At 37.3% G+C, this 26,223-nt stretch overlaps 1 protein-coding gene across 1 annotated transcript in view; it reads right to left on the reverse strand.

Annotated features, from left to right (window-relative positions):
* Ttc17 (tetratricopeptide repeat domain 17) overlaps positions 1-26,223 on the reverse strand; it is a 76,930-nt gene that overhangs the window by 32,327 nt on the left and 18,380 nt on the right. Inside the window, exons 2-16 of the mRNA XM_070032548.1 lie at positions 22,832-22,921; positions 21,779-21,948; positions 20,767-20,878; positions 20,475-20,606; positions 16,690-16,799; positions 16,150-16,294; positions 15,615-15,754; positions 14,846-15,006; positions 12,523-12,635; positions 10,438-10,584; positions 8,906-9,021; positions 8,584-8,749; positions 7,335-7,412; positions 6,975-7,199; positions 1,779-1,965 (exon numbers count right to left, since the gene is read on the reverse strand). Of these exons, the coding sequence (XP_069888649.1) occupies positions 1,779-1,965; positions 6,975-7,199; positions 7,335-7,412; positions 8,584-8,749; positions 8,906-9,021; positions 10,438-10,584; positions 12,523-12,635; positions 14,846-15,006; positions 15,615-15,754; positions 16,150-16,294; positions 16,690-16,799; positions 20,475-20,606; positions 20,767-20,878; positions 21,779-21,948; positions 22,832-22,921 (2,092 nt within the window). The remainder of the gene's footprint in view (positions 1-1,778; positions 1,966-6,974; positions 7,200-7,334; positions 7,413-8,583; positions 8,750-8,905; positions 9,022-10,437; positions 10,585-12,522; positions 12,636-14,845; positions 15,007-15,614; positions 15,755-16,149; positions 16,295-16,689; positions 16,800-20,474; positions 20,607-20,766; positions 20,879-21,778; positions 21,949-22,831; positions 22,922-26,223) is intronic.

Here is a 26,223-nt window from a genome sequence, read left to right on the forward strand (position 1 = left end):
ATAAAATGAAGCCACCAGGCCTTTCTAAACTGTTAAGCCCAGAACTCATATACTTGATTCATTTCTCAACTATTATGAATGTTCCACAAGAACCCGTATCATTTTTACTTAATGGTTTTCTCTAAAGGAACTCACACTCTGCAGTTTAATCTAACAGCAATTTACCTTAAAAGGGAAAACTGAAACTGGTTGAGCATCCTTAATAGAAATTCCAAAATCTTAGCTAGGTGCTAGTGGCTCCTGTCTCTAATCCTAACTACTCAGGATCTGAGAAATGTGGTTCGAAACCAGTCCAGGCAGAAGTGGAGCTGTGGCTCAAGTGGTACAGTGCCAACCTTGAGCAAAAAAGCTCAGGGACACCACCTAGGCCCTGGAGTTCAAGCCCCAAGACCAGCACACACACACACACACACACACACACACACACACACACACACACACACACACACACACACACACACACACACACACACACACACACACACACACACACACACACACACACACACACACACACACACACACACACACACACACACACACCCATACCCACACACACCCATACCCACACACACCCATACCCACACCCACACACCACCTAGGCAGACCAACACACACACACACACACACACACACACACACACACACACACACACTCTCTCTCTCTCTCTCTCAACTTTCTAAGCACCATTTTTAGTTATAGCAAAACCTCATGTGTACTAAATATATCATTAATAAATTGTCCTCTATGTGATTTATATATAAAACATAAAATCCACTTCATGTTTAGACTTGTAGCCCATTCAAAAGATATGTCACTATGTATATTCTAATAATCTAAAAATAAAAAAAAATTTTTTTAAAGCTAAAACATCTCCGTTCCTAAGCACTTTGGAAAAAGATATTCAATCGTATAACTTCCTATAAATCTTAAGCTTTATGTGCTACTTGTATATTTTTCTTCCCAGGCTGGCTTTGAACTCTAATTCTCAGATCTCAGCTCCTGAGTATCTACAATTACAGGTGTGAGTTACTGATGCACAGTCGATATCTTCATCAATCCTTATGCAGAACTCAATAAAGCACAGGCCTTAACTGTAAGTGGTATATACTGGGTTGTACATATGAAGACCACAAACTGCACCATTTTTCTCCAAAGGCTTAAGAACATATAAAATTGTTTTAAGCTGCAAATCATGAATCTATAGAATTGATTGGTTTGCAACAGGTTTGGATATTAGTTTTATCAAGGTAGGTAACTTAAGTATGTGAATATGTACCCAGAGCAGTGAGAAAGATACAGAAGGGAAAGGGTATCACTTAGTGGTAGGTACCTATTTGAAAGAAGGTTCAGTAAAGATCTGAATCACCTTCTTTGAAAGGTAAAGAGCTGTGACTGTGTATGCAGAACTGTTTCAGTCTCACTATACACTTTGACTTAATTGACAAAAATCTATTCTTTACTTCAAATATCAGTCATCATTAAACAGATTTATCATCCCTAGATGAATATGCTATCTACTTGAATTAGCCTTTCTTAATTAGGTATTGTGAGATAATTAAGCTTATTAGTATCTTGAAGTACTAAATTAGCTTTTATACAGTATTAAATTAGCACATAGTAAGTAATAAATTAGCTTTTCCCCTGTATATCTAGAATTACACCAGCTATCTAAAGTCTTTCTGAAGAAATTCAGAAAACCATTCCTATGTTCTGTTGATCAGAATAGAAACTCTAGGTGAGCTCATGATTTTGTCAGCATGGAACAACTTCTTACCACTGCAAATAGAAGAGGTGATGTTGTACAGAAAAGGGTAAAACTGCATGCAGCGGATCAGCTTCAGGCTGTTTTCACATTCTGGGCATTTGGTAGTTAATTTCAAAGCCTGTCTGAAAGCTTCAAGGGCCCCACTGATATTCTTTAGAGCAAGGTAAGCATTTCCCAGGCTCAAAAAGGTCAGGGGCTAAAAAGAAAAAGAAAAGAAAATCAAAGGTGTTAATGAATTAGCATTTACAAAACCTTTGCAGTATACATATTTTGGTTTCTCTTAAGTTGCACATAAAGGTTTATTATCAACTATCTGTTTTACTCACACCAGCCGATTCTAAACTGTGAAGCACATGTAAATGTACTTTTTACTGACCTAATAAACAAAGTACAATGGATGCTAGTTGTAAGTATGTAACTCAATAAATTTTATGAATGAATACATTTCTGTATCTGGTACTCACCTCAAGATATAAAACTTTTAGAAAGTTTCCTATGTCCTTGGTAGTTCCTTGGACAACTCAACTCCATCCCAAAAGAAACCACTTTTGCTACATTGTTATATCTATCACCATAAACTACCCTCGTATGTTTTTGAATTTCATAAAAATGGAACCACATTGCATGTTCTCTTATATACATATACCACATATTCTTCAGTAGCTTTTTTTTACTCCATCTAAAGTTCATTCATGTATTTTGCATATCTGTAGCTTTTCTTTTCATTTTCTATTTGATGCATCATAGTGTTTCATGCTATGAATCTGCTACAGTTGTTCATTTTTGGCACTTGGGTTTTTATCAGCTTATGGGTATTCTAAATAAAGCTAAATGAACATTTTTGTAAGTGTCTTTTGTTAGGTATATTGTACATGTTTTCCTTGATATATAAATATAATACCAGTGGGACACAGGTTGTGATAGGTTTAGTTTTAGTGTATGACAAAGATCAATCATGGAAAAGAAAAAAAAAAAACAGATTGTTTCCCCCCAATTTTTTTGTGAGACTTCAAGATGAGCAACAAAAATCAAAACTGAGGACTCTGACAAGTCTAATGGTAAGTCAAATAAAAAGGCAAAGAGAAAATACTGTTAACTAAGACATGGAGTCAAAAGACTCTGTTAAATGTATTTATACACAATTTAAAAACTAAGTTCCAACAAAATCAGCAAAATGTACATGTACTTTTTTTTTTTTTTGGTCGGTTGTGGGACTTGAACTGTGGGTGTGGGCACTGTCCCTCAGCTCTTCAGCTCAAGGTTAGTGCTCTACCACTTGAGCCACAGTGCCACTTTCTGATTTTCTGAGTGGCTTATTGGAGGTAAGAGTCTTACGGACTTTCTTGTCTGGGCTGGCTTTGAACAGAGATCCTCAGATCTTAGCCTCCTGAGTAGATAGGATTACAGGCATGAGCCACCACTGGTCCCAGCATAAACTTGTTTTATATGTCTTAATTCAGAGCTCACAAAACATCACTAAAGAGCTCTAAAAGCAGGGCGCTGGTGGCTCACGCCTGTATTCCTAGCTACTCAGGATGCTGAGATCTGAGGATTGTGGTTCAAAGCCAGCCCGGGCAGGAGAGACCATGAGACTCCTAACTCCAATAAACCACCAGAAAACCGGAAGTGGCGCTGTAGCTCAAGTGGTAGAGTGTTCGCCTTGAGCTGAAGAGCTGAGGGACCGAGGGACAGCACCCAGGCCCAGAGTTCAAGCCCCTTGACCGACCAAAAAAAAAAAAAAAAGAGTGTAAGCTCTGTGATCTATCTCTCTGAGTTCAAATCCAAGTTCTGTGAGTTTCAGTAAACCTCTTAATTTTTCTGTTCATTTAATTTTTAATGTCTGTTCATCTACCAAAGGGAAAATTCTATCTGATAGGTTGATCTGTTAAGTGTGCTATTATGGATAAAATGTTTAGTATAGTGCATGGCCCTAGTTTTTTTTTTTTTTTAAGTAAAAAACAAGTGTGCAGTTATTTCAATTGGTTATGCAGTTCAAGATACAGGTCCCACAAGTATTTGTAGATCTTGATCATAATAGATAATCTTATACTAGAGCTACCAAAATACCTATTCTCTTATTGGGTTATTTATTCCACCGATAACAGTCTACTAAAAAAAAAACCATGGAATATACAAAAGGCTTTATGTAAAAACTCATTCTTGGTAATAATCAACCACTGCTAGTCACCCAGAGAGTAAGAGTTACAGCATATCAATCCTTTGGCTTTTTAACCATTTAAAATTATGACTTTAAAATTATGTACTAATTTTAACATAAGAAGCTTTAAGAATCATTTGTACAGTTGACAACACAATGAAGTATTTTCATAGAAGTCTGTATTCTCAAAAGTTGGTAGCTGGACCAGCATGACTATGTTTATTGCGGCATTATTTACTATAGCTAAGATATGGAACCAACCCAGATGCCTCTCAGTAGATGAATGGATCAAGAAAACGTGGTATATATACACAATGGAATTCTATGCCTCCATCAGAAAGAATGACATTGTCCCATTTGTCAGGAAATGGAAAGACTTGGAAAAAATTATATTAAGTGAAGTAAGCCAGGCCCAAAGAAACATAGGTCCCATGGTTTTCCTTATTTGCAATATCTAGTATATGTCTGAGTCAAGCAGGAAAGGTCAGATAATGTGATATTAGGGAAATGAACCCTAAGATATGTATTCAAATGTTTTTTTTTCTTTCATGCAATTGTTTCTAACACATTTATAAGATTATTTCTTTGTTGCTTTGTATGTCCCTCCCCCACAGTATAACCCCTGCTTTCACTGTATTTGATGTCGGTATAATTTGTGGAGGGGAAGGGGAAAAACAAATCGTTTAAATAGGGATACAGATGGACCCATTGCAACAATGAGATGTACAAGTCGTTATGTCGAAAATGAACTTTACAACTTTGGTGGGGGGGGGAGGGAGGGGAAGCGGGGAGGATTGGGGGGGCAGGGGGAGGATGGGAAGGAATGGGAAGGGGAAACAAAGCAGGAGCTACAATGTTTGATAAGAAATGTCCTCATTATCTTGCCCATGTAATTGTAACCCCTCTGTACAGTACTTTCACAATAAAAAAAAACATAAAAAAAAAGTTGGTAGCTGGAGAAAGGGCACTGATTAAAGTACTTTTTTTTGGGGGGGGGGGAGGATTATCTATCCTGATCCACCATTGCCTTACCTTTTATTCTGAATGCAGTACCACAATATTTGACAATTTAAACTTTTAATAAAGATTTTAAAACATGAAAAGGCAACTAATCTTCGAGAGCTCTTTTTGATTCAGAAAAACATTGCCTAGGTGCCTTAGCTGGTAGCAGTAGAAAGTGAACCAACCATAGGAAGTGTTATAAAGAAATGCAGCCTGTGTGAGCCCTCCATGTCCCAAATGACATATATGTCATTGGTTCTCACTATACCAGGACCTGACACACAGTAAGCATTGGATAAATATCTACTTACTGGCAACTTCCTCTGATAATAAACGTTTGCTTAAAATCCAGTTGTAAGCCAGGTGCTGGTGGCTCAGACCTATAATCCTAGCCACTCAGGAGGCTGGGATCTGAAGACTGTGTTTCAAAGCCAGCCTGGGCAGGAAACTGAGACTCTTATGTCCAATTAACCACTAGAAAACTGGAAGTGGAGGTGTGGCTCACAGTGGTAAAGTGTTAGCCTTGAGCAGAAGAGCTCTGGGACCGTTCCCAGGCCCTAAGTTCAAGCTCTACAACTGACCTATCCCCCCAAAACAAAATCCAGTTGTAAACTTGTGTATATATTCCAAAGGAAACTCTTAAGAGGTTTTATATATATATATATATATATATATATATATATATAGAGAGAGAGAGAGAGAGAGAGAGAGAGAGAGAGAGAGAGAGAGAGAGAGAGATAGAGATAGAGAGATGGGGGGGGAGAGTTGTTGTTGTTGGTGGTGGTGGTGGTAGTGGTGGTTGGTGGGGCTTGAATTCAGGGTTTGGGTGCTGTCCCTAAGCCTCTTGGCTCAAGGCTAGCAATCTACCACTAATATTTTCTTCTCAATCTTAAAAAAAAAATCTGTATTGGGGGTATCTTAAATAAATCTAAACAATTCATGCATACTTCTTCTAAAGGTTTCTCTAAATATAAAGCATATTTAGGTATTATTAAGTAAGATCAACTTAACTATGTATTATAATGATATAAAATATTAAAGTTAATAGGACAAAATTATAGCGTGTACCATAATTTCAGGGATGCTAAAATTAGACAAAAAATAAAGAGAAATGATATCTCTAAAGTTAGGAAGTACAGACAGTCACCAAGTACTGATATAACTCTACTGTTTGACTGCATGTGGGAGGTCCAGAATATGGATATTTACCTGCCTACTTACTCTTATCAAAACAGCTTTTAAACTGTGCTTGGTTTGGATGGTATAAATATCTCTATAGATCTATAAATAGTACAACATTAAGCAGTATGTTTGTGTGCTAGAATGAATAGTATGATGAACACAGAGCTCTTCATACTGTTCAGCCAAAGACTGGAACATTGGAGTACCAAAAGATGGTGTTAAACCCCAAGTAGCAGGGCTGGGAATGTGGCTTAGTGGTAGAGTGCCTGCCTAACATTCATGAAGCCCTCCCTGGGTTCAATTCCTTAGTATGACCATATCAGAAAAAGCCAGAAGTGGTGGTAGAGTGCTAGCCTTGAGCAAAAATGAAACAACAACAACAACAACAACAAAATCCCCAAGTACCAGAGCTGACCCTAGGAAGCTTCCTATCAGAAGACTGGCTTTTCTAGACAGGGATAATATTTTAGGTGAGATTGAAGGTGAATAGATTCTCTGAACTCTTAAGGATTTAACCAAACTAATGAATGTTGTCTTTATTACCTGTTTATTTATGAATAATGACAAATAAACAAATTATTAATTAGTAAAGAATTAACTATCATTAAAAAAAACTGGGTGTTTCAGACTGATGTAAGACAGTAGCAATTACCTTTTTACAGTCGTGTCTTTGTTATTTAAATTAAGTTCTGAAAAAAAGTTAACTGTATAATTCTAAATTTCACTCATTTAAAATTTAAAAAGGACAAATCAAAATAAAAACACATTTTTACTCTTAAAATATAGAATCACAAATTGTACTATAAAACAGTTATTCTATGTAACAATATGGAGCTATAAAAAAAATGCATAAAAACCCTCACCTCAGAGCTATTGATGGCCAAAGCTTGAAGTAGCAGCTTCGTAGCATCAAGGTGAAGGCCATAGTGAATCAAAAGGTTGGCCAAGTTGACAAGAGGAATGTCCTGGTATTGAAGTGGAGCTAAGTTCAAAGCCCTCTGAAGACAGGCAATAGCAAAAGTGCTATTTCCCACTGCTCTCCAGTATAGTCCAGCTTCATTGAGTATTAGCCAGACAGGAGCATTTGGCTGAAAAAACCCAAATACCTCAGTTAGTTAAAAAATTATAGTACTTGTTCAATTGTATCTTTAGCAAGTATATTTTAGCATTTAATTATAATTAGTAAGCATCTAAGTTTCAGATGTTCAAAGAAAACGACTCACCTTGTTAATAGCATGAAATAAGAAAGACCCAATTTCTTCCTCTGGGACAGTATAGTTATTAATACGGGAAAGTAAAATCTGAAAACATCAAAAGAAAGACATTCAACTGAAAAGAACAAGAAAGGTATTTAAAAAGAATTTCTATAGATAATGGCCTTAACTTAGCTCTTCAGGAAAAACTTCTTTGAATAGCTATTTACAATCATATGTAAAGCATAAGATCATTGACATATTATCAGGTGCTGACCTGTTCACACTATTTTCCTTTAACTAAGAAAGTTAAAAAGATACAATATAGACACACACAGATACACACACACAGCATGAATTTGCTGTATCTGATTAAAGTCCACCTAAGAGCCAAAAATACAGTGAAAAATTATTTAAAGACAACATGTAATATCTAATATGTTAAGAATCTGCTATCTTGCCTAACTGGAATGCACTAGATCCCCAATTAACCTACTTCATTTCCCCATAGTGCTTATGTAACTGTGAGGAAATCTAAAACAAAGGCCATAGCCTATTTGTCTTTTATTTCAAGCACTAAAACGTACCTGGAAGATATTTTCCTGCCTCAGTAAATGTGTGCTGAATGTAAGTAGTAATTGCTGGTTTTGCAGTTAAGTTTTAAAAAGGTGGTTGTGATGGTCTGTTTTTTCAACAAAAAGCTAATTATTTCCTTTGTATCTACAGGATATTATCAAATATAGAAATCTATAATCAGTAGTAACACATTGCTGGCCATATAAAACAACAGAAATGAAGAAAATAGCATAAAAAACTCATTCACAACTTTGCAAAATAGTTATCAAATTGATACAGATTCCTAAGGATCAAATGAAAGACAAAAGCAGGGTTGATAAATCCAGGGAAATAGAACTTTCAAGCTTTCACATTATATAAACTTGTATTTGCCAGAGGACTCGAGGCTAAAATGCAGGGATCAGAGTGGCCTCTGGTAGACAGAGAGGTTAAGAGAGAGTTCTCTGTTACTCATCTTCTAAGCCCTCTGAGTTATTTAGTAAGTAGTATTCAGGTGGTCTATGAATGTAAGCAGTGCTAAGGAACACTTCTTGGCACTCCTTTAATAGTACAACTGACTTTTCAGCAATTCTTTAACTCTGTCTTTCAGTTTCATAGACTTAAAGCTAACTGACTCCCTTCTTTCAAAGTTTTGTTCTACCTAAGAGGCTTCTGAAGTCACCCATACTGGACGGCAATAAACACCAGCCTAAGTGAGCCTTACTTTTCGTGCATGGTCATCTGGTATTTTGGCTTTCAGATCCATGCGGACCTCTAATTCTTTGACTAAGTAGGACAGAGTGTGGCTTTTTCTGAAGTCAGTTATGGAACAGTCAGGGGTTTGGGCCTCTTCTTCTGAAGAATAATCATCACTGCTGAGTTCGTGGATCCTGGCGTAAGAAAAAGGAACAAGATTCACATTTTCAAAATTTGGGTGAGTTCAAGATAAAAACTTAACCTTTTAAGTCCAAGGCTGGTGCTCTCAAAGAACTGTCAGATGACAATCATGCAGAATCAGGTGCTTTGCTAAATCCATCAGCACTTGCCTGAGTCCTTTGTTCTCTGGAGGCAGAAAATACGTTGGCAATTCTCCGCCAACAGGGACTCGAGGGTAGCTTTCTGTGCAATCTGCTCTTTTAGGCCACAGAACATGCTGTTTGTCCTGAAGAAGAAACAGAACTTCTCAGAGATTACTCTAGACTCACTATTTCAAGATGCCAAATGTCATCTTGATAATGGTATGGAAATTTACTACTATAAATGTAGATACTGTGGTATATACTATGTGATAAATGTAAATACTGTAATATTCCTTCTACTGCAGAATCTAAGTCTAAAGTGGTTGTTCCACCCACTTTACCAGATTGGTTAAAGCTTGGGAAAGCCTAGCCCATTTAAGTCATTGAGATACAAGGAGAAATGCACTTGAGATATCTAGAGAGAAAAACAAGTGTTATTTATCACTCCAGTTGCTACCGGATGTCACTCTGTGACATGAGGAAAACAAGTTTTCATATGAAACCAATACTGCACATGACAGAATGAAGACAAGTAAAGAAATGAGTCACTGGGAACATTACTGAGTCACTGGGAACATTACTGAGCCAGTCAATCAAACCTGAAGTTAGCCTATCTCCACATGTCCCATAATAAAAGACAGATTTTCTTTTGTTTAAGGTAACTGGAGATGTAGTTTATGACTGACACTTGAAAACATACATATACTTATGTTTAACAATTGTTTGATTTATAAAATTCTCATTTTTCTAAATATAGGAGGCTTACTAAACTTATACCTGAAGCTACCAAATTTGAGTTTATATAATAAATAGTTAAATAGAATTGCTAAATTAACTCTGTTAGGATAAACAAATTCTGAAAATTTAATAGTGAATAAAAAAATACACTGCTTTTGTCTTCATACTTCTTTACTGCCACCAGCTAACATATGACTTTTTTATAGCTGGCCTAGAAATGGGGATTTATCAACTTGCTTGCTTATTATACGTATCTTCCACTAGAATGTAAGCTCCAGGAGGGTAAGACACTTTACTACTTTATTCCTAGAATTATATTAATACATAGTTGTGAAATGAGTTCAGTTGTGAGATAATGTGAGTTCTTCAATGAAAGAAAGACAAAAAGTGATATATATAAAAGCATACTATTACAACAAGTTTAAATACTTGTTAAAAGTTTGTGCTTACACTGGAGAGTACAAAGCTATGAAATGAAATCAGAGTTTCTTTCATGCTATGAAATTTTTTAAGGCTTTTTTTTTTTTGGTTGGTCATAGGGCGTGAACTCTGGGCCTGGGCCCTGTCCCTGCGCTCTTCAGCTCTAGGTAAGCACTCTTACCACTTGAGCCAAAGCGCCACTTCCGAAATCAGAGTTTCTATTACTGCATGTGATGAAGAATTCAAGGTAGAGCCTGCATCTTTTTCATCTACTACCTAGTGGAATGTCTTCCATTTAATAAATATGATACAAATCATCATAATTACTGGGTTTTGGAGCCACTGCTTAAAGAGATCTTGTCTGTGGGAGAAAACTCATTCATCATCCTGAATACACTTACCCTGTATGCATCAGAGTCCTGGCCCCAGATCCAGAGAACAGAATGGGCCACAGGAGAAGACATGATGGAATCACTGTTGTCACTCTGATTTGCTGGAACATCAAAGTTCACCGACATCATACTGGAGGTTGACGAATCTTCACCAAACTAGGAAATAAAGTTCAATCCAATTTCAAATGAATAGGAATTATGATTTGTACCTAAAAGTGCACATATACTTATAACACTGGCACAGAAAGCCATTTTTCTATTTGAGTTAGAATTTAACTAAAAATGCTATTAGATAATCACAATTAGTAGAAAATCAGAAATTAATTAAATTCATTAATTAAAAAATCAGACATATACGTGAGGAAGAGTAATCAATATTCCAGAAAGACATCTTCACAGCCATGTTGATTGCAATACTGTTCATAATAGCCAAATGATGGAATGTGCCCAACAACAGATGAATGGATAAAGCAATTATGGTATACATATACATCATGGGATATTACATAGCCATTAGAAAAAAATGAAATCATGTCGTTTACAGGTGAATGGATACAACTAGAGGACATCATACTGAACAATACAAATCAAGCTCAAAAACAAAGTAGCATATATTTTCACTTATATATGGAAGCTAGACCAATAAGACATTCATTTATACTCATGGACATGCACATAAGTATAAATACCCATACACACCAAAAGACTACTCAGGAGGAGAGAGGAGAATGGAAAAAGAAAACAGGTAATTGTGTAATACATCACAAGTATACATGAGAACAACATGAAGAAACTAAAAAAAAAAAAATCTGATGATCAATAAGGGTTGGGAGGGAAGAGAAACAGACTGTAGGTGGGTGGGGACTAGCAAGAGGGGATTCTTTTGGGGAGAGGATAAAGAAGACTAAAAACTATCAAAAGTGGGTTAAATATAATGGGAAAAAAAGTTTTTGGAGATGCTATTTCTTAGAGGGAAGAACGCAGGGAGTATGATGGATTAAAATTGGTTGGAATGCAGTATAAACATGTGGAGATGTAACAATGAAATCCCCCCCTATAACTAATATAAACCAAGAAAAATTACATGTGCTAGCTGGGCACTGGTGGCTCACGCCTGTAATCCTAGCTACTCTACGAGGCTGAGATCTGAGGATCGCCATTCAAAGCCAGCCTGGGCAGGAAAGTCCGTGAAACTCTTATCTCCAACAAACCACCAGAAAACCGGAAGTGGCGCTGTGGCTCAAGCGGTAGAGCGCTTGCCTTGAGCTAAAGAGTGCAGGGACAGACAGAGCCCAAGCCCAGAGTTCAAACCCCAGGACAAAAAAAAAAAAAAAATTACATATGCTATACAAAATTTTAGAAAGAACTAGGCAATAAGAGTAGTTTTCCATGGATATGCAAGCAACATTGTCATTGAAAAGAACATGGCTTGCCTTCCTGGCCCTTTACTTCTCCTGTATGATTCAGTCTCTTTTAGGTTTAATGATTAACTAATTAAGAGATTTAGTTTATTATTTCCCTCCTTGGTCTGGACTAAAATGAGTATGATGCTATAAAATTCGTGTGCTGTTAGTAGAAGCAAAGAAGATTAAGAAAGCATTTTTTTGTTGTCAGCCGTGGGACTTGAACTCTGGGCCTAAACACTGTCCCTCAGCTCTTCAGCTCAAGGCTAGTGCTCTACCACTTGAGCCACAGTACCACTTCTGTTTTTCTTGCTGGTGTTTTGGTAAGGTAACCTAAATGGATTGATGATTCTAGGACAGAGATAGTTCTCATATTTTATAAATAGGTTTACTCGCAGATTAAGAGTAGAGGTAAAAGCTTTGAAGGAATAGTAGTAACAGCCCAATTCTAGCTCCTAGGGTAAAGTAGAAAGAAGCAAATACATGCATACTTTGGGAAACACATGGAATAGTTGAATATTCACAACAAAATCTGACTTCACTAACAAAACACTCAAAATCATAAAAACTTTAAATGACAGCCATAAGTTTCAGTAAACTAATACACAGAAATCAAAGTAGTAAAATGTGCTATTATTCTCAAATATGCAAAAGCTAATTAGATTAGGAAAAAAAAAGAAAAGAAAGACACCTGAACATAGTCCACGTTTTCAAAAATATCTCCTCGATGGTAGCGCACAGGCTGGTCCCACTGGCAATGTAAACTGTGCTGCTGGTTGACCAGACGGCAAATCTGATGGTTTCCTGGTATAAAAAAGAAGTTACACAAATATAAGCAAGGTCAGCAATAACCTATGTTTTCATAGTCTAAGCCCAGAATCCCTCAGAATCTATCAGAGTACTTATTCAAGGATACCTGGAATAATTCCAAAAAACTTCCCAGTTTCTCCAATTATAAACCAAGTAATCAGTAGGGGTTGGTGGCTCACATCTGTAATGCTAGTTACCAGGAAGCTGAGATCTGAGGATCTCAGTCCAAAGGCAGACTGGACAGGAAACTTTATTCAATTCTTATATCACACTAATCAGCGAAAAGTACAGCTCAAGTGGTAGAGCTCCAGCTTTGAGTAAAAAAGCCAAGTGAAAACACGAGTCCAAGTTCAAGCTCCAGTACCAGCACAGAAAAAGAACAAAACAAAACAAAACAAAACACCCAAGGACTCTCTACCACCTGATCATTGAAATCTCTGACTGTACAGCCAACTGATTGCAGTTTTAAGACTCTGGACATTTTCCTGCAGCCCCACTTCCAGATTTCTGGTGGTGAACTAGAAACAAGAATCTCAGACTCTCCTGCCCAGGTTGGCTTTGAATGGCAATCCAAAGACCTCAGCCTCCTGAGTATTATAGGTGAGGCAACTGGCTTGTACATATTCTTCCCCTGCCCTCCCACTGCCAGTCCTGGGGCTTGAATTCAGAGCTTAGGTGTTATTTCTTGAGCCGCAGATCCACTTCCAGCTTTTTTGGGTAGTTAATTGGAGGTAAGAGTCTCATAGGCTTTTCTGCTTCAGTTGGTATCAAACTGTGATCCTCAGATCTCTACTGAGTAGCTAGATTTACAGGTGTAAACCACCAGTGCCTAGCTTCTAAGAGGTGGTTTTTTTTTTTTTTTTGTCAGTCCTGAACTCTGGGCCTGAGCACTGTCCCTCAGCTCTTCAGCTCAAAGCTAGAGCTCTACCACTTGAGCCACAGTACCACTTCTGGTTTTCTGGTGGTTTATTAGAGATGAGTCTCATGGACTTTCCTACCCAGGCTGGCTTTGAACCACGATCCTCAAATCTCAGCCTCCTGAGTAGCTAGGATTATAAGCTTTAGCTACCAGTGCCCAGCTGAGTTTTAATAAAAGCTATATTTACTTTTCTCCAGAAAAAAAAAACTACATAAACAATTCTATATATAGTTCTGAGAACCCCTTGCAACTAATCCATTGAACTATGTTGAGAATCCTGTCTGAGACAAATTATAGTCTTAAATCTTACTTCTGAAAGTGTTTGTTTTTAAGGGAACAAGAAATAAACAAATAAAGGAAGTTTATTTTGCTAGTGTTAACCAGAGTATGTATAGGTTGTTTCTATGGCATGTCTGGCTTGTGTTTGCTTACTGTGAGGCCTTGTTACACAAAGTGCAATATTTAAGCAGGAAGCAACATTTGTCACCAGGGAGCTTGTTAGGAAGGCAGAACATCAGGTCCCACTTCAAATTTCCAGAATCAAAATTTACATTTTTTTAATGCCATTACTGAGACCTGAACTTAAGTCCTTGTGTTCTCTCTTGGCTTTTTCACTCAAGGTGGGGACTGTACTACTTGAGCCATGCCTCTAGTTCTGAATTTTTGCTGGTTAATTGGACATAAAGAGTCTCTTGGATTTGCCTGCTTGGGCTGGCTTTGAACTGGGATCCTCACATCCCAGCCTCCTGGGATTACAGGTTTGAGCCAACTTGTATTTTAACATGATTTTTAAGAGGCTGATATGAATATTAAAACTAGAGAAACACAGAACTCTTAGAATCTAAGACTTGCTTTTAATTTCAAAATGTGTATAGGAAGAATCAGCCAAATCAGCTCCCCAGGTCTCTTGTAATACTTAGCATGATGAATCTAAATTTTAAGAACTAGGAAAGGGACTGGGAAGGTGACTCAGTGGTAGAGTGCTTGCCTTGCATGCATAAGGCCCTGGGTTCGATTCCTCAGCACCACATAAGCAAAAAAAGAAAAAAGCTGGAAGTGGTGCTGTGGCTCAAGTGGTAGAGCGCTAGCCTTGAGCTGAAGAGCTGAGGGACAGCGCCCAGGCCCAGAGTTCAGGCCCCACGACTGAACACCTCCCCCCCCCCAAAAAAAAAAAAAACTAGGAAAGTCATAAACACAACTTTATACTGCTATAAGGCTGCATGAAAGTTATGAAAGTAATTCAATTTTCTGGTATGCCTTCAATTACTTGGGAGTCTTTACTTACCTAACTGTGCCTCTTTTGCCATCTGAGTCTCATGGATGATATTTCTTAAGATTTGCTCTTCCTGAATCAGCTTGTGTTTTTCTAGGATCTCCTGTTGTCTCAAGTAGTGGTCATGCTGTTTCTGGTACTCTTTCAATTCATTCAGTGTTCGCTGAAGAGATCTTAATAATTTTTCATACCAGAAAAAGAACTTTAAAATCCTACTTAAAAAATCTACTTAAAATCTACTTAAAAAGAACAAGCTTCTGTTTTTCCATTATAACAATCTTTAGTGTACATCCTATATTATAAATTCAAGAGTGATTTAAATAAATGTTATTTTTTAGAAGAAAAACTTAGATGCAGAAGTCTTTTCTTGGCTCTAGATGTGTGGTGGTGTAGGTAGGAGGAAGATCAGCCTAGGCAAAAGCATGAGACTATTTAAAAAAACAAACTAAAACGCTCAGGTGGTAGAGCATCTGACTAACAAGCATGAGTCCCTGAGTTTAATCCCCAGTTCCACCACAAAAATACAAACAACATTAATCTGTGTTCCACAGCTTCATGAGAGAAATGGATGGTCAAAATGGTGAAGATCTAGACTGACCACAACACTACTGCAAATGTTCTCAATGGACTGTGCCAGACCACCTGTATTTAGAGAAAAGGAACAGTATGGAGTTTTCTTTCTTAATTCTCATGACAATGTTACTTAACAGTGACGTCATCCTTATCTAATCTAATGGTCCATGGAGCATATGCTTCAGTGAAACATTCTTCTTTCAGTTACCTATGTTGAGCCTCCAATTTTTGTTCAAGTTTTTGTTGACAGAGGACAGCATGCTTCCTTTTTATTGCTTGTTCAAACCCAGGTTTTGCCTGCAAAGCGTGGTCATAACAGAGCACTGAGTGGTTGTACTCCCCAAGCATCTGAAGAGACAAAAAACAATGAGGAAACATCAGCCATGGCTGGTTGCATCTGTACAAAATCCCTAGTGATTTAAAAAATCACATCTGTATCTCACTCTGCCATGAAAATTATATATGAAGGCATGCCATAGGAAGATAGCACTGCTATCTTTAAAGTACATTCTACAATTTAAAATTTGTATCAATTTAATTATGATTTTTGTTGTTGTTGTTGTTAAGAGGCTAGGACCTTAATACACAATTTTGTGTTGTTTTTTTGGTGTTTTTGTTTTTGTTTTTTTCTCACTCCCTAATTTCATTTCCATTGGAAAAAAGAAAACTTCTACAGACAGAAAAGAACAATAAGGTCCAGAAAGTAGAGTGCTATGGTTCATGAAATAGCAAGTAGTATTTACTGCATAAATATTGCCCAGTGTGTAGTAGCTGGTGAAGAAGTCGCTGTCATCCAGGGCCGCATGAATCACAACAGCAGCATCAGCAGAGAAGTGTGCTCTGTGCAGGACATTTGCCAGATTGACCAGGGCAACATCTTTATTGTGCCTGAAAGAGGGAAAATGCAAGTAGATGTTAGAAAGAGACATGTGTTCCATAGTTATGTACTACTAATATCACTTGTTGAGGAAAAATGACAAATAAGGTAGAGAAAGTAAGCTGAGCATGCTTCATTTCAAAATTAATGGCACCTACTCTAACTTTATTAAGATAAGTAAAGTTAAAGTCCTTGCACTCACATTGCAAGAGAATCACAGATATCTGTATTACATATATGTTTTTTTCTCAATGGAAATGATCAGTATTATTATAGAACTGTCACTTTTAACCTCTGTGATTTGTTCTGAATAAGTGAGAGTATTATGCAAGGCTGTTTCTTCTGTATTGATCTTTAACAGTTCTAGGGACTATGGAAAGTCTGGAAGCGCAGAGAAGAATTTTACCTGGAAGAGAAGTGAAGAGCTCGCATGGCACATTCCACTACCTGATATGGTTCATTTTTTATTCTCCAGTAAAATGAAGCCAAGTTGTACAGTACCCAAGAGGAAGAGTTCTAGAGATTAAACAAATAAAGCAACAATAAAATACAATTCAAGATAGTTTCTTAAACTACGAATATTCAAAATGAATAATATCATGTCTCTTCTGAAATTCAAGATGAAGATGAGCAAGACTAGTTCTGGTAATAAGAAAGCAGAGGACATATACAAATAAAGTACACCTGTCCAAAAATACTGAGAATCAACAGCTAATAAGTAAACAGATATAATTCACATAGCTTGTCTAGCTCCAGAAAGAGAGCTGAAACACTCATCAAGTGGCTATGTCCAGTCAGGTTCTACTTCAGGATTTATTTATTTATTTATTTGTGGAGAGGGCAGTTATTAAGTTTGAAATTGGGGAATCACACTTGCCAGACAAATGCTTTATCACATGAGCCACATCCCAGCTCATTTTCCTTTTTACATTATTTTTCAGATAGGGTTTCATGCTTCTTGATCAGACTGGCTATAGACTATGATCCTTCTACCTACACCTCTTGCACAGCTATGATTAAGGTTGTGTTGTGATTAAGAGTTGTTTACAACTATGCCCAGGTTATTTGTTAAGATGAAATCTCTCTAACTTATATCCACAATTTTCTGATCTCTATCTTCCAAGGAATTAGAACGATAGGCAAGATCTTACCTGGCCTAACTACCTCAGGATTCTAGAAGTTAAGACAAGCTACTTAGAAATAGAAGTTGCTTTAACATGCATTTCCTATAATGAACATTTCACAAAGAGTTTTCTTTTCTTTTTTTTTTTTTTTTGCCAGTTGTGGGGCCTGACCTCTGTCCCTCAGCTCTTCAGCTCAAGGATAGTGCTCTACTTCCGGCCTTTTCTGCTTATGTGGTGCTGAGGAATCGAACCGAGGGCCTCATGCATGCAAGGCGAGCACTCTACCACTGGGCCACCTTCCCAGCCCAAAGTGTTTTCTTTATATACCATTTAAGTGAAGGTACAAACTTCAGCAAATAGGCTTTTATGAAATATACATGTTTGTTATTTTAAAACTTGTCTTCAAATTCTAATTCAAACATTCATGCTGTGAAACTGAAATCTTTAGTATATTGTAATTAAGTGTATTATTTGGTCAAGTTAAGCCAAAGTTTTGACAGATTTCTTTTACAGCTACATCTTTGTTTTCTAAGATTCTGAATTTTGACATAAATGTCAAAACACTAAACTGGACCATGTTGAAAACTCAACTGTAAAGAAGTTTAAACCTAGCTGGGCACTGGTGGATCATGCCTATAATTCTAACAACTCAGGAGGCTAAGATCTGAAGGTTTTGGTTCAAAGCCAGCCCAGGCAGAAAGGTCCATGAGACTCATCTTCAATAAACTACTCCAAAAAGCCAGAAGTAGTACTATGACTCAAGTGGTAGAATGCTAACCTTGAGCAAAAGCAGCTCAGGGACAGTGCCCACATCCACACAGTTCAAGCCCCAGGACTGGCAAACAAACAAAAAAAGTTGCCTTCAGGGCTGGAAAGGTGGCTTAGTGGTAGAGCGCTTGCCTTGCATGCCTAAGGCCCTGGGTTCTATTCCTCAGCACCACATAAGCAAAAAGAAAAAAAGCCGGAAGTGGCACTGTGGCTCAAGTGGTAGAGCGCTAGCCTTGAGCTGAAGAGCTGAGGGACAGTGCCCAGGCCCAGAGTTCAGGCCCCACGACCGGACCCCCCCCCCCAAAAAAAAAAAGTTGCGTTCACAAAGCCTTTTGTGTCAACCTTCAGTCTTCTGCAAGAGCTAGAGCTTGTGCCCTGCCACAGCTGGGGATTCCCCTACAATTTGCTACATATCTTTGAACTTCCAACAGTAGCTTCTACCAGCTTTGGTAAGGGAAAGTAAGGGAATGATCTTCCCAAAGGCTCAGTTCTGCTTTGCCTAAAGTGCTGGAGACCAAATAAAGACCAGTCTACTACCTCTTTTATTTCATTTCACACCATAATCCAAAGAGCAATGCAATGATTTCTTTAAAAAATATAATAAACTGAATTGTATGGTCCCCAGTTGGTTTCTGAAGAATTACATTGGATCTGAGGGAAAGATCCAATGTATTGTGAAGATCAGTGTAGTGAAGCAGAGTCAGATCAAAGTGATAGCAGTTTGTTTAGATAGCCTGAAAAAAACAAATAAACCACCCAGGCTCAGTCAGTTGTTTGCCTTGGCCTGGAATGCTTTACCTGATTTAAAAATTTTCTTGTTCCTTCTTGTATCTCAGATGTTAGCTTAAAGTTCACATTTCCAAAAGGGTATTTCCAACTGATCAATCTAAAGTAGCCATGCAGTTACCCTCTATTTTAATTTCCAATAAAAAACTTACCACTATGGTCTACTCTCAACTAATCAGCCTCCAAAGGATACTGTAAAATCCTGAACCAGTTTTTCCCTGATTCTCTTAAGCTCTGGAATGCAAATGTTTTACATTACTTTCAGGAACACAAGATGAAGATGGTAACTTAGCTACAAAAATAATCAGAATGCATTTGAAAGTCAAACTATTTTCTTACTTTTATCCAAAAACCTCTCTCTGATACCATAGTGTTATGTAGTTGAGTAATGTATATATTTTAATTTTATTTATATATAGCCTTATTTATTTTATTTAATAACATAATTAATACTGCTTAGAAATTAACTTATATCTTCTGATACTCAGACATAAAAGAGTAAAAACTATTAAAAATTACCACATTATCCTGAATGATTACATTTAAACTCTTGGCTCATAATACATCAATTCTTATTTCTTTCTTTTTTCTTTTGAGAGAGTATTTCCATATACTGCTAAGGCTATTCTCAAATTTGTGGGTTCATGTGATCTTCTTGCCTTAGTCCCCTGAGTACAGGTACATGCCATCACATCTGATTCCCTGTTTCAGTTTTAAAAGTATATGATCCCAGCTGGGTACTGTTGACTTACAACTGTAATCACAGATACCCAGGAGGCTGAAATATAAGGATCACAGCTTGAACATAATCCAGGCAAGAAAGTCTATGAGACATTAACCACCAAAGACCTGATAGTAGAGCTGTGTCTCAAATGGTAGAGCATTAGCCTTGATCAAAGAAACTAAGAGACAGCTCCCAGGCACTGACTGAGCTCAAGCCCTAGTACCAACATAAAACCAAACCAAACCCATGTGTGATCCTTTAAAAGAAAATTTTATTAATTGTGGTGAGTCTTTTCTAGTTCAAATAACAGCAATATCTATGTACTGTATGTAGATATATCAATATAAAAATTTTTTGCAGACTTAATGTACATAATCTAGCTTATAAGCACTACTGCTTATTACTTGTTTTTTAGTCAATTAGTTAAAAAGGTTTCAGTATTTTTCTGGTAAGGAATACTATCTCTCCATGTTATCCTTCTGTTCAAATATAAAACTTATAACAATGTAATTGAAGTAAAGGAAGTGTGGCTCAAGCAAATGTCAGGCCAAGTTTAAATCCCAGTATTGCAGGCAACAAACAAGCAAGCAAGCAAGCAAATAATGCAGCAACAACAAAACCACATCAAACCAAAATAATTTTAGATCATCCTCTAGACAAAAATAAGTAAGCTGAGTATTTCCTGAGAGGAAAATATCTCTTGAACAGAAAAATAATAATAAATTAACTAATTTTTTTAAAAAGAAAAGTATCAGAGAGCCTTTGGCTCTTTGGATCATGATGACTCACCTTCTGCAAGCCTTCATGAATGAGGTGACCAATATCATCTATACTTCTTCCTAAGCGTTTAGATAAATAGGTGAAGATAGGATCTTCCTTAGGTAATAAAGGAGCAGAAAGATTAACTCTCTCTTGTACACCCTAAAGAAAAAAAAAATTGAAAAACATAGTAAAAGGAAATTATAGGACTTAAGAACAAACCAATTCAGATCAATGAAAGAAAAAGCTTTTATAAACAAAAGACCAAATGAAAGGAGAAAACAAAAACAAAAAAAAAAAAACCCAGAAGTTCTCTACTTACTCGCAAGTGCTGAAAAGCATGTATACTGTATGGGAGTTCTAAAATTTTGGTACAATCAGGTTGTTCAGGGTCTGGAGGAACAGGAGATTCTGTGTCTATATAATCTTCTGGGCTAAAATCAAGAAGCAAGGAATAAATGAGAGTAGTGATGCACAATACTTCACGAAATGTCAATTTCCCCCATATTCTCATGTCAATTAACATTCATATCTTTTCACGGAGCTACCACTAGAAGCCAAATATTTTGGGAATTCAGATTAAAGGGGTAAATAAAGAATTAGGAAATTGTAGTAAGTCACAGAATGTTAACACTATGGAGTTTCAAAAATCAAATACAGCACAGATAATTCTTTTTACAAAGAAAGAATTTCTACATCTATTTATACTTTAATTAAAAGCCTCTCTATATTTTTATTGGTTACTGATTTAAATTTTTTTCCCTAATATGGCAGGGGAAAACCAGATGTTTTCATATGTACTTATTAGATTATTTCTGAGAAATATTTTCCACATGTCTACTGGCCATTTGTGCTTACTATTCACTATAAACTGTTCAATTTTCTAGTGGTATTAAACACTTTTGACTTGTTAGAATTTTACCTGTAGTATTTTGAACTTCTGTTTTTTAATGAATGTATCTGTGATTGAAGCATATTTTTACTACAGAATTAGTTTTACATTGATTTAAGAAAGGTCTATTTGGAGCCGGCATCTGTGGCTCATGGACTATAATCCTAGCTACTCAGGAAGCTGAGATATGAAGATCTTGGTTCAAAGCCAGCCTGGGCAGAAAAGTTTGCAAGATTCTTATCTCCAATAAACCACTCAGAAAACCGGAAGTGGCACTGTGGCTCAAGTGGTAGAGTGCTCGCCTTGACCTGAAGAGCTGAGGGACCGTGCCCAGGCCCAGAGTTCAAGACTCACAACCGACCAAAACAAAACAAAACAAAACACAACAAAGAAAGGTCTATTTAGAAAAACAATCTTATTTTTGGAAAAAGAATCTCTTTACCTGATGTCTTTGCTTTCCAAAGTAATATATGTGCCATCATACAAATCTAGGTCCCCTAAGGGCACTTTGGCTTTGATACAGTCTGGGTCTTCTTTATTATGCCTCTGTTCCAGTCCTGTGTCTCTGTCCTCATTCTCCTCTATATGAATTTTTTGAGCAACTAATTGCTTCTGTTGAGAAAGAGGTAATAACAGAATGAATTCTTCTAATAAGTCAGGCTTGGTTCCATTGAAGAGAAAGAACAATTTTATGACAATTTTCTATTACAGAAGATAAATATGTATAAATACAGAAGAATATGCCCTTAATTAACTTAGTGAACATACACAGACTTTCTCTATTATTCCTTTAAAGTAAACTAATTAAGTAAACTACTACTTGTAGAAAAAGCAAAATTTTCTAAGTGAATTAGAAGACTGAAATACACAGATGCAATATACTCCTGTGTATTTTGAATAAAATCAGATGGCTTGGGCTGGGAAGGTGGCTCAGTGACAGAGCGCTTGCCTTGCATGCATGAGGCCCTGGGTTCGATTCTTCAGCATCACATAAGCCGAAAAAAAAAAGCCGGAAGTGGCACTGTGGCTCAAGTGGTAGAGCATTAGCCTTGAGCTGAAGAGCTGAGGGACAGCGCCCAGGCCCAGAGTTCAGGCCCTCTACTGGACCCCCCCCCCCAAAAAAAAAAAAATCAGATGGCTTTAGGGCTAGAAAGAATCCTAAGATCATTTTGCAAGATAGGAAACAATTAGATTGAAAGACAGTAAATATTTAAATGTGCAAATATTAACTGGAGATAAGAATCTCAAGACTTTCTTGCCCAGGATAGCTTTGAAACATGATTCTTACATCTTAGCCTCCTGAGTAGTTAGGATTACAGAAGTGAGCCACCAGTGCCTGGCAAAAACATAATTTAAAGGTAACATATTGCTATAAAAGTTGGAAGAGCTGGGATTAAGAAATAATGTGCTTGAGCTCTTCTTTAAGCCCAGTATTAACTCCTAAACTATGTACTTAATAAGTTTCAGCTGCATTTCACACGCTCAGTTGCCTTACCTCCAATTCTTTGAGGTAGTTCACTGTGGTTTCTTGTCTCATTAATATGACTAAGTCATGAGGATGCTTCAAGTTCATTGGTGAATCCACCTGAAAGCAAGCAATAAATAAGTAAATAATATATTTTATCAATCAATGTCTGTTTGGATTATTAACGTCTCTTACATGAGACAATTTTTTTAAGTCTCTTACATGATTAAAATTACTGTGCAATTATCATTATAATCAGTTTTAGTTGCTCAGGTAAACTCAAACTCAAGGAGTTTTTCAAAAGTGATCACATGCAGAACTGGTGGGGTGAAGCAAGTGGTAGAGCATGTACTTACATGATTTGACAGTCATATAGAAAAACTTAAGAAGGGGGTTGGGAAAGTGGCTCAGTGGTAGAGAGCTTGCCTTGCATGCCTGAGGCTCTGGGTTTGATTCCTCAGCAACACATAAGCAAAAACAAAAAAGCCGGAAGTGGGGCTGTGGCTCAAGTGGTAGAGCACTAGCCTTGAGCTGAAGAGCTGAGGGACAGCGCCCAGGCCCAGAGTTCAGGCCTCACAACCGGACCAAAAAAAAAAGAAAAACTTAAGAAGTAGCTAGGTGCTGGTGGTTCATGCCTGTAATCCTAGCTACTAAGGAGGCTGAGATCTGAGAATCATGGTTCAAAGACAGCGTGGGCAAGTTAAGTCCATGAAACTCTTATCTCCAGTTAACTATGAGAAAACTGAAAGTGGAGCTGTGGCTCAAAGTGGTAGAATGCTAGCCTTGAGTGAAAAAGCTCAGGAACAGTGCCCAGGCCTTGAGTTCTTCAAGCCCCACAACAGGACAGAAAAGCAAAGCAAAGCAAAGCAAAGCAAAGCAAAGCAAAGCAAAGCAAAATATTTAAGAAGTATTTGGCAATGAATGATAGAGTAATTTCCTTAGAGAAAAAAATCTATATTCAAAAATGTTATTACTGTATAGTAACAACAAAAAAGAGAGTTGTGTTTTGGTAGTACATTCTATACTTGAATAGATTTGGAAGCAACAAAAAGAAATAAGCAACTTTCTTTTTTTCTTTTTTTGGTGCTGGTCCTGGGGCTTGAATTCAGGGCCTGGACACTGTCCCTAAGCTTTCTTGATCAAGGCTAAGTGCTCTACCACTTGAGTCACAGTTCAATTTCTAGCTTTTTGATGGTTAATTGGAAAAAAGTCTCATGGGCTTTCGGGCCTGGGTTGGCTTTGGATGGTGATCCTTAGATTTCAGTCTCTTGCCAGGACCACAGCAAAGTACCTACTTTTGAAGGCTATATACAGAAGTCATAAAGAGAAGTTGACCTTGAGATTTATTACTTACAATTTGTGTTCTCAGGGTCAATAGGTAAGATGTAAGAAAACTAAAACCTCATATACTGATAGCAGGCTTATTTTTAGAACATTGACCACATATATCAAAATGTTAAAAGCATGTAATCTTGCCAGGCACCAACAGCTTATACCTGTAATCCTAGCAACTTAGAAAGCTGAGAAGGGAGGATTGTGGTTCAAAGCCAGAACAGGCAGAAAAGTCCATGAGACTAAACCAGCAAAAAACTAGAAGTGGTTGATGGCAAGCCTAAGACATTCTTAAATAAGCAAAGCTGTATGCAAAGGCTACTCAGTACAATATTCTTGGCTGTTTAAAAGACAAAAGAAAGGAAAAAAAAATCACTGAACTTGATCAATAAAGAAACAGAGCTTCCATCAGAAAGAATGACATCACCTCATTTGTAAGGAAATGGAAAGTCTTGGAAAAAATTATACAGTGATCCCTAACCTATCTCGGGAGTTACATTCCAGAGACCCCCGTGATAGGTGAAAATCCATGAAGTAGCATTGTTAGTTATATAGTTGTCCCTCCTTATATCAAGAATCACTTCTTGCTACATCTTCTACTTCGAGGATTTTCACCTACGACAGGTCTCTGGAACCTAACTCCCACTGTAGGTGAGGGATCATTATGTGTTTTGTTTTGTTTTGTTTTGAAACCTGTGATACAGTGAAGCCACAATAAGTGAACTGCAGAGGGATTACTGTAAGTCAAGTAAGCCAGACCCAAAGAAATATAGGCTGTATGTTTTCCCTCATTTGTAATAACTACAATGCACCTATAAATCTACAAGTAAACCCAATGGACAATAAAAGACAAATAATTACAGCTGGACATGATTAATTAAACAGCAATCTAAACATTCACATAGTGAGAACAAAGGAAGATATTCTTAGAAGAGGATTACAAGGGCTCAATAGCTATCTATGTGCTTAAGATCGTACAAAATGATGCTTATCAAAATGAACATCAAGAAACAGAAGAGGTTTTTTTTTTTTTAAATTATACTGTTTGTGGGTCCCCCCCTTTTCTTCTTTACAAAGTCTTTGGTTTATTCCCTTCTGTTTTTGATTTCTGTACCCTTTGTCTTGTATATATGTTTCTCTGATTTGGGGAGGGGAAAGGGAAGCACAGAAACAGTGGGACAAAGGGTGAACTAATACAGCAGTGAAACCCACTAGACACCATGCTGGAAATGAACTATACAACTTGGGGAGGAGGGGAGTTGGGAAAGGAAAAACAGGAGAGAATAAGGGAGGGGTGACACTTAAAAAAAATGCACTCATTACTGAATCATGTAACTGTAACTCTTCTGTAAATCACCTTTACAATAAAATAACATTAACTAAACAACAACAACCAGAGACCCAAGCCAGTAGCCAGTGGTTCAAGCCTGTAATCCTAGTTACTCAGGAGGCTGAGAGCTGAAGATCATGGTTTGAAGTCAGCCCAGGCAGGAAAGTCCATGAGACATTCTTTATCTCCAATAAACTACTCAGAAAAAGCTGGAAGTGGTACTGTAGCTCAAGAGGTAGAGCATTAGCCTTGAGCAAAAAGAAGGTCGGGGACTTGCAAAAGAAAGAAAGAAAGAGAGAGAGGGGGGGGAGGGAGGGAGGGAGGGAGGGGAGGGAAGGGAAGGGAAGGGAAGGGAAGGGAAGGGAAGGGAAGGGAAGGGAAAGGAAAGGAAAGGAAAGGAAAGGAAAGGAAAGGAAAGGAAAGGAAAGGAAAGGAAAGGAAAGGAAAGGAAAGGAAAGGAAAGGAAAGGAAAGGAAAGGAAAGGAAAGGAAAGGAAAGGAAAGGAAAGGAAAGGAGGAAGGAAGAGAAAAAAACCATAAACAGAGACCCAGTGCCCAACAGAATGGAACATAGAGGAAAACAGAAAGATTATAGACAGTGGCAAGAGTGTAAAAGAGCTTTACGTATGTAGGAAGCCAACGTATGCTCCCTCTGCATCTATGTCCAGACCTCAAGAGGTAGTTACTTGGTTGATGAAAAATTTAGTTTAGAAAAACACTGGGTAAGAGCAACAAATATGGTAGTATAATACTTTTGGTTC

This window comes from Dipodomys merriami, unplaced genomic scaffold (assembly GCF_024711535.1).
Source record: "Dipodomys merriami isolate MVZ:Mamm:240054 unplaced genomic scaffold, mDipMer1.0.p SCAF_21, whole genome shotgun sequence".
In the NCBI taxonomy this organism is placed as follows: Eukaryota; Metazoa; Chordata; class Mammalia; order Rodentia; family Heteromyidae; genus Dipodomys; species Dipodomys merriami.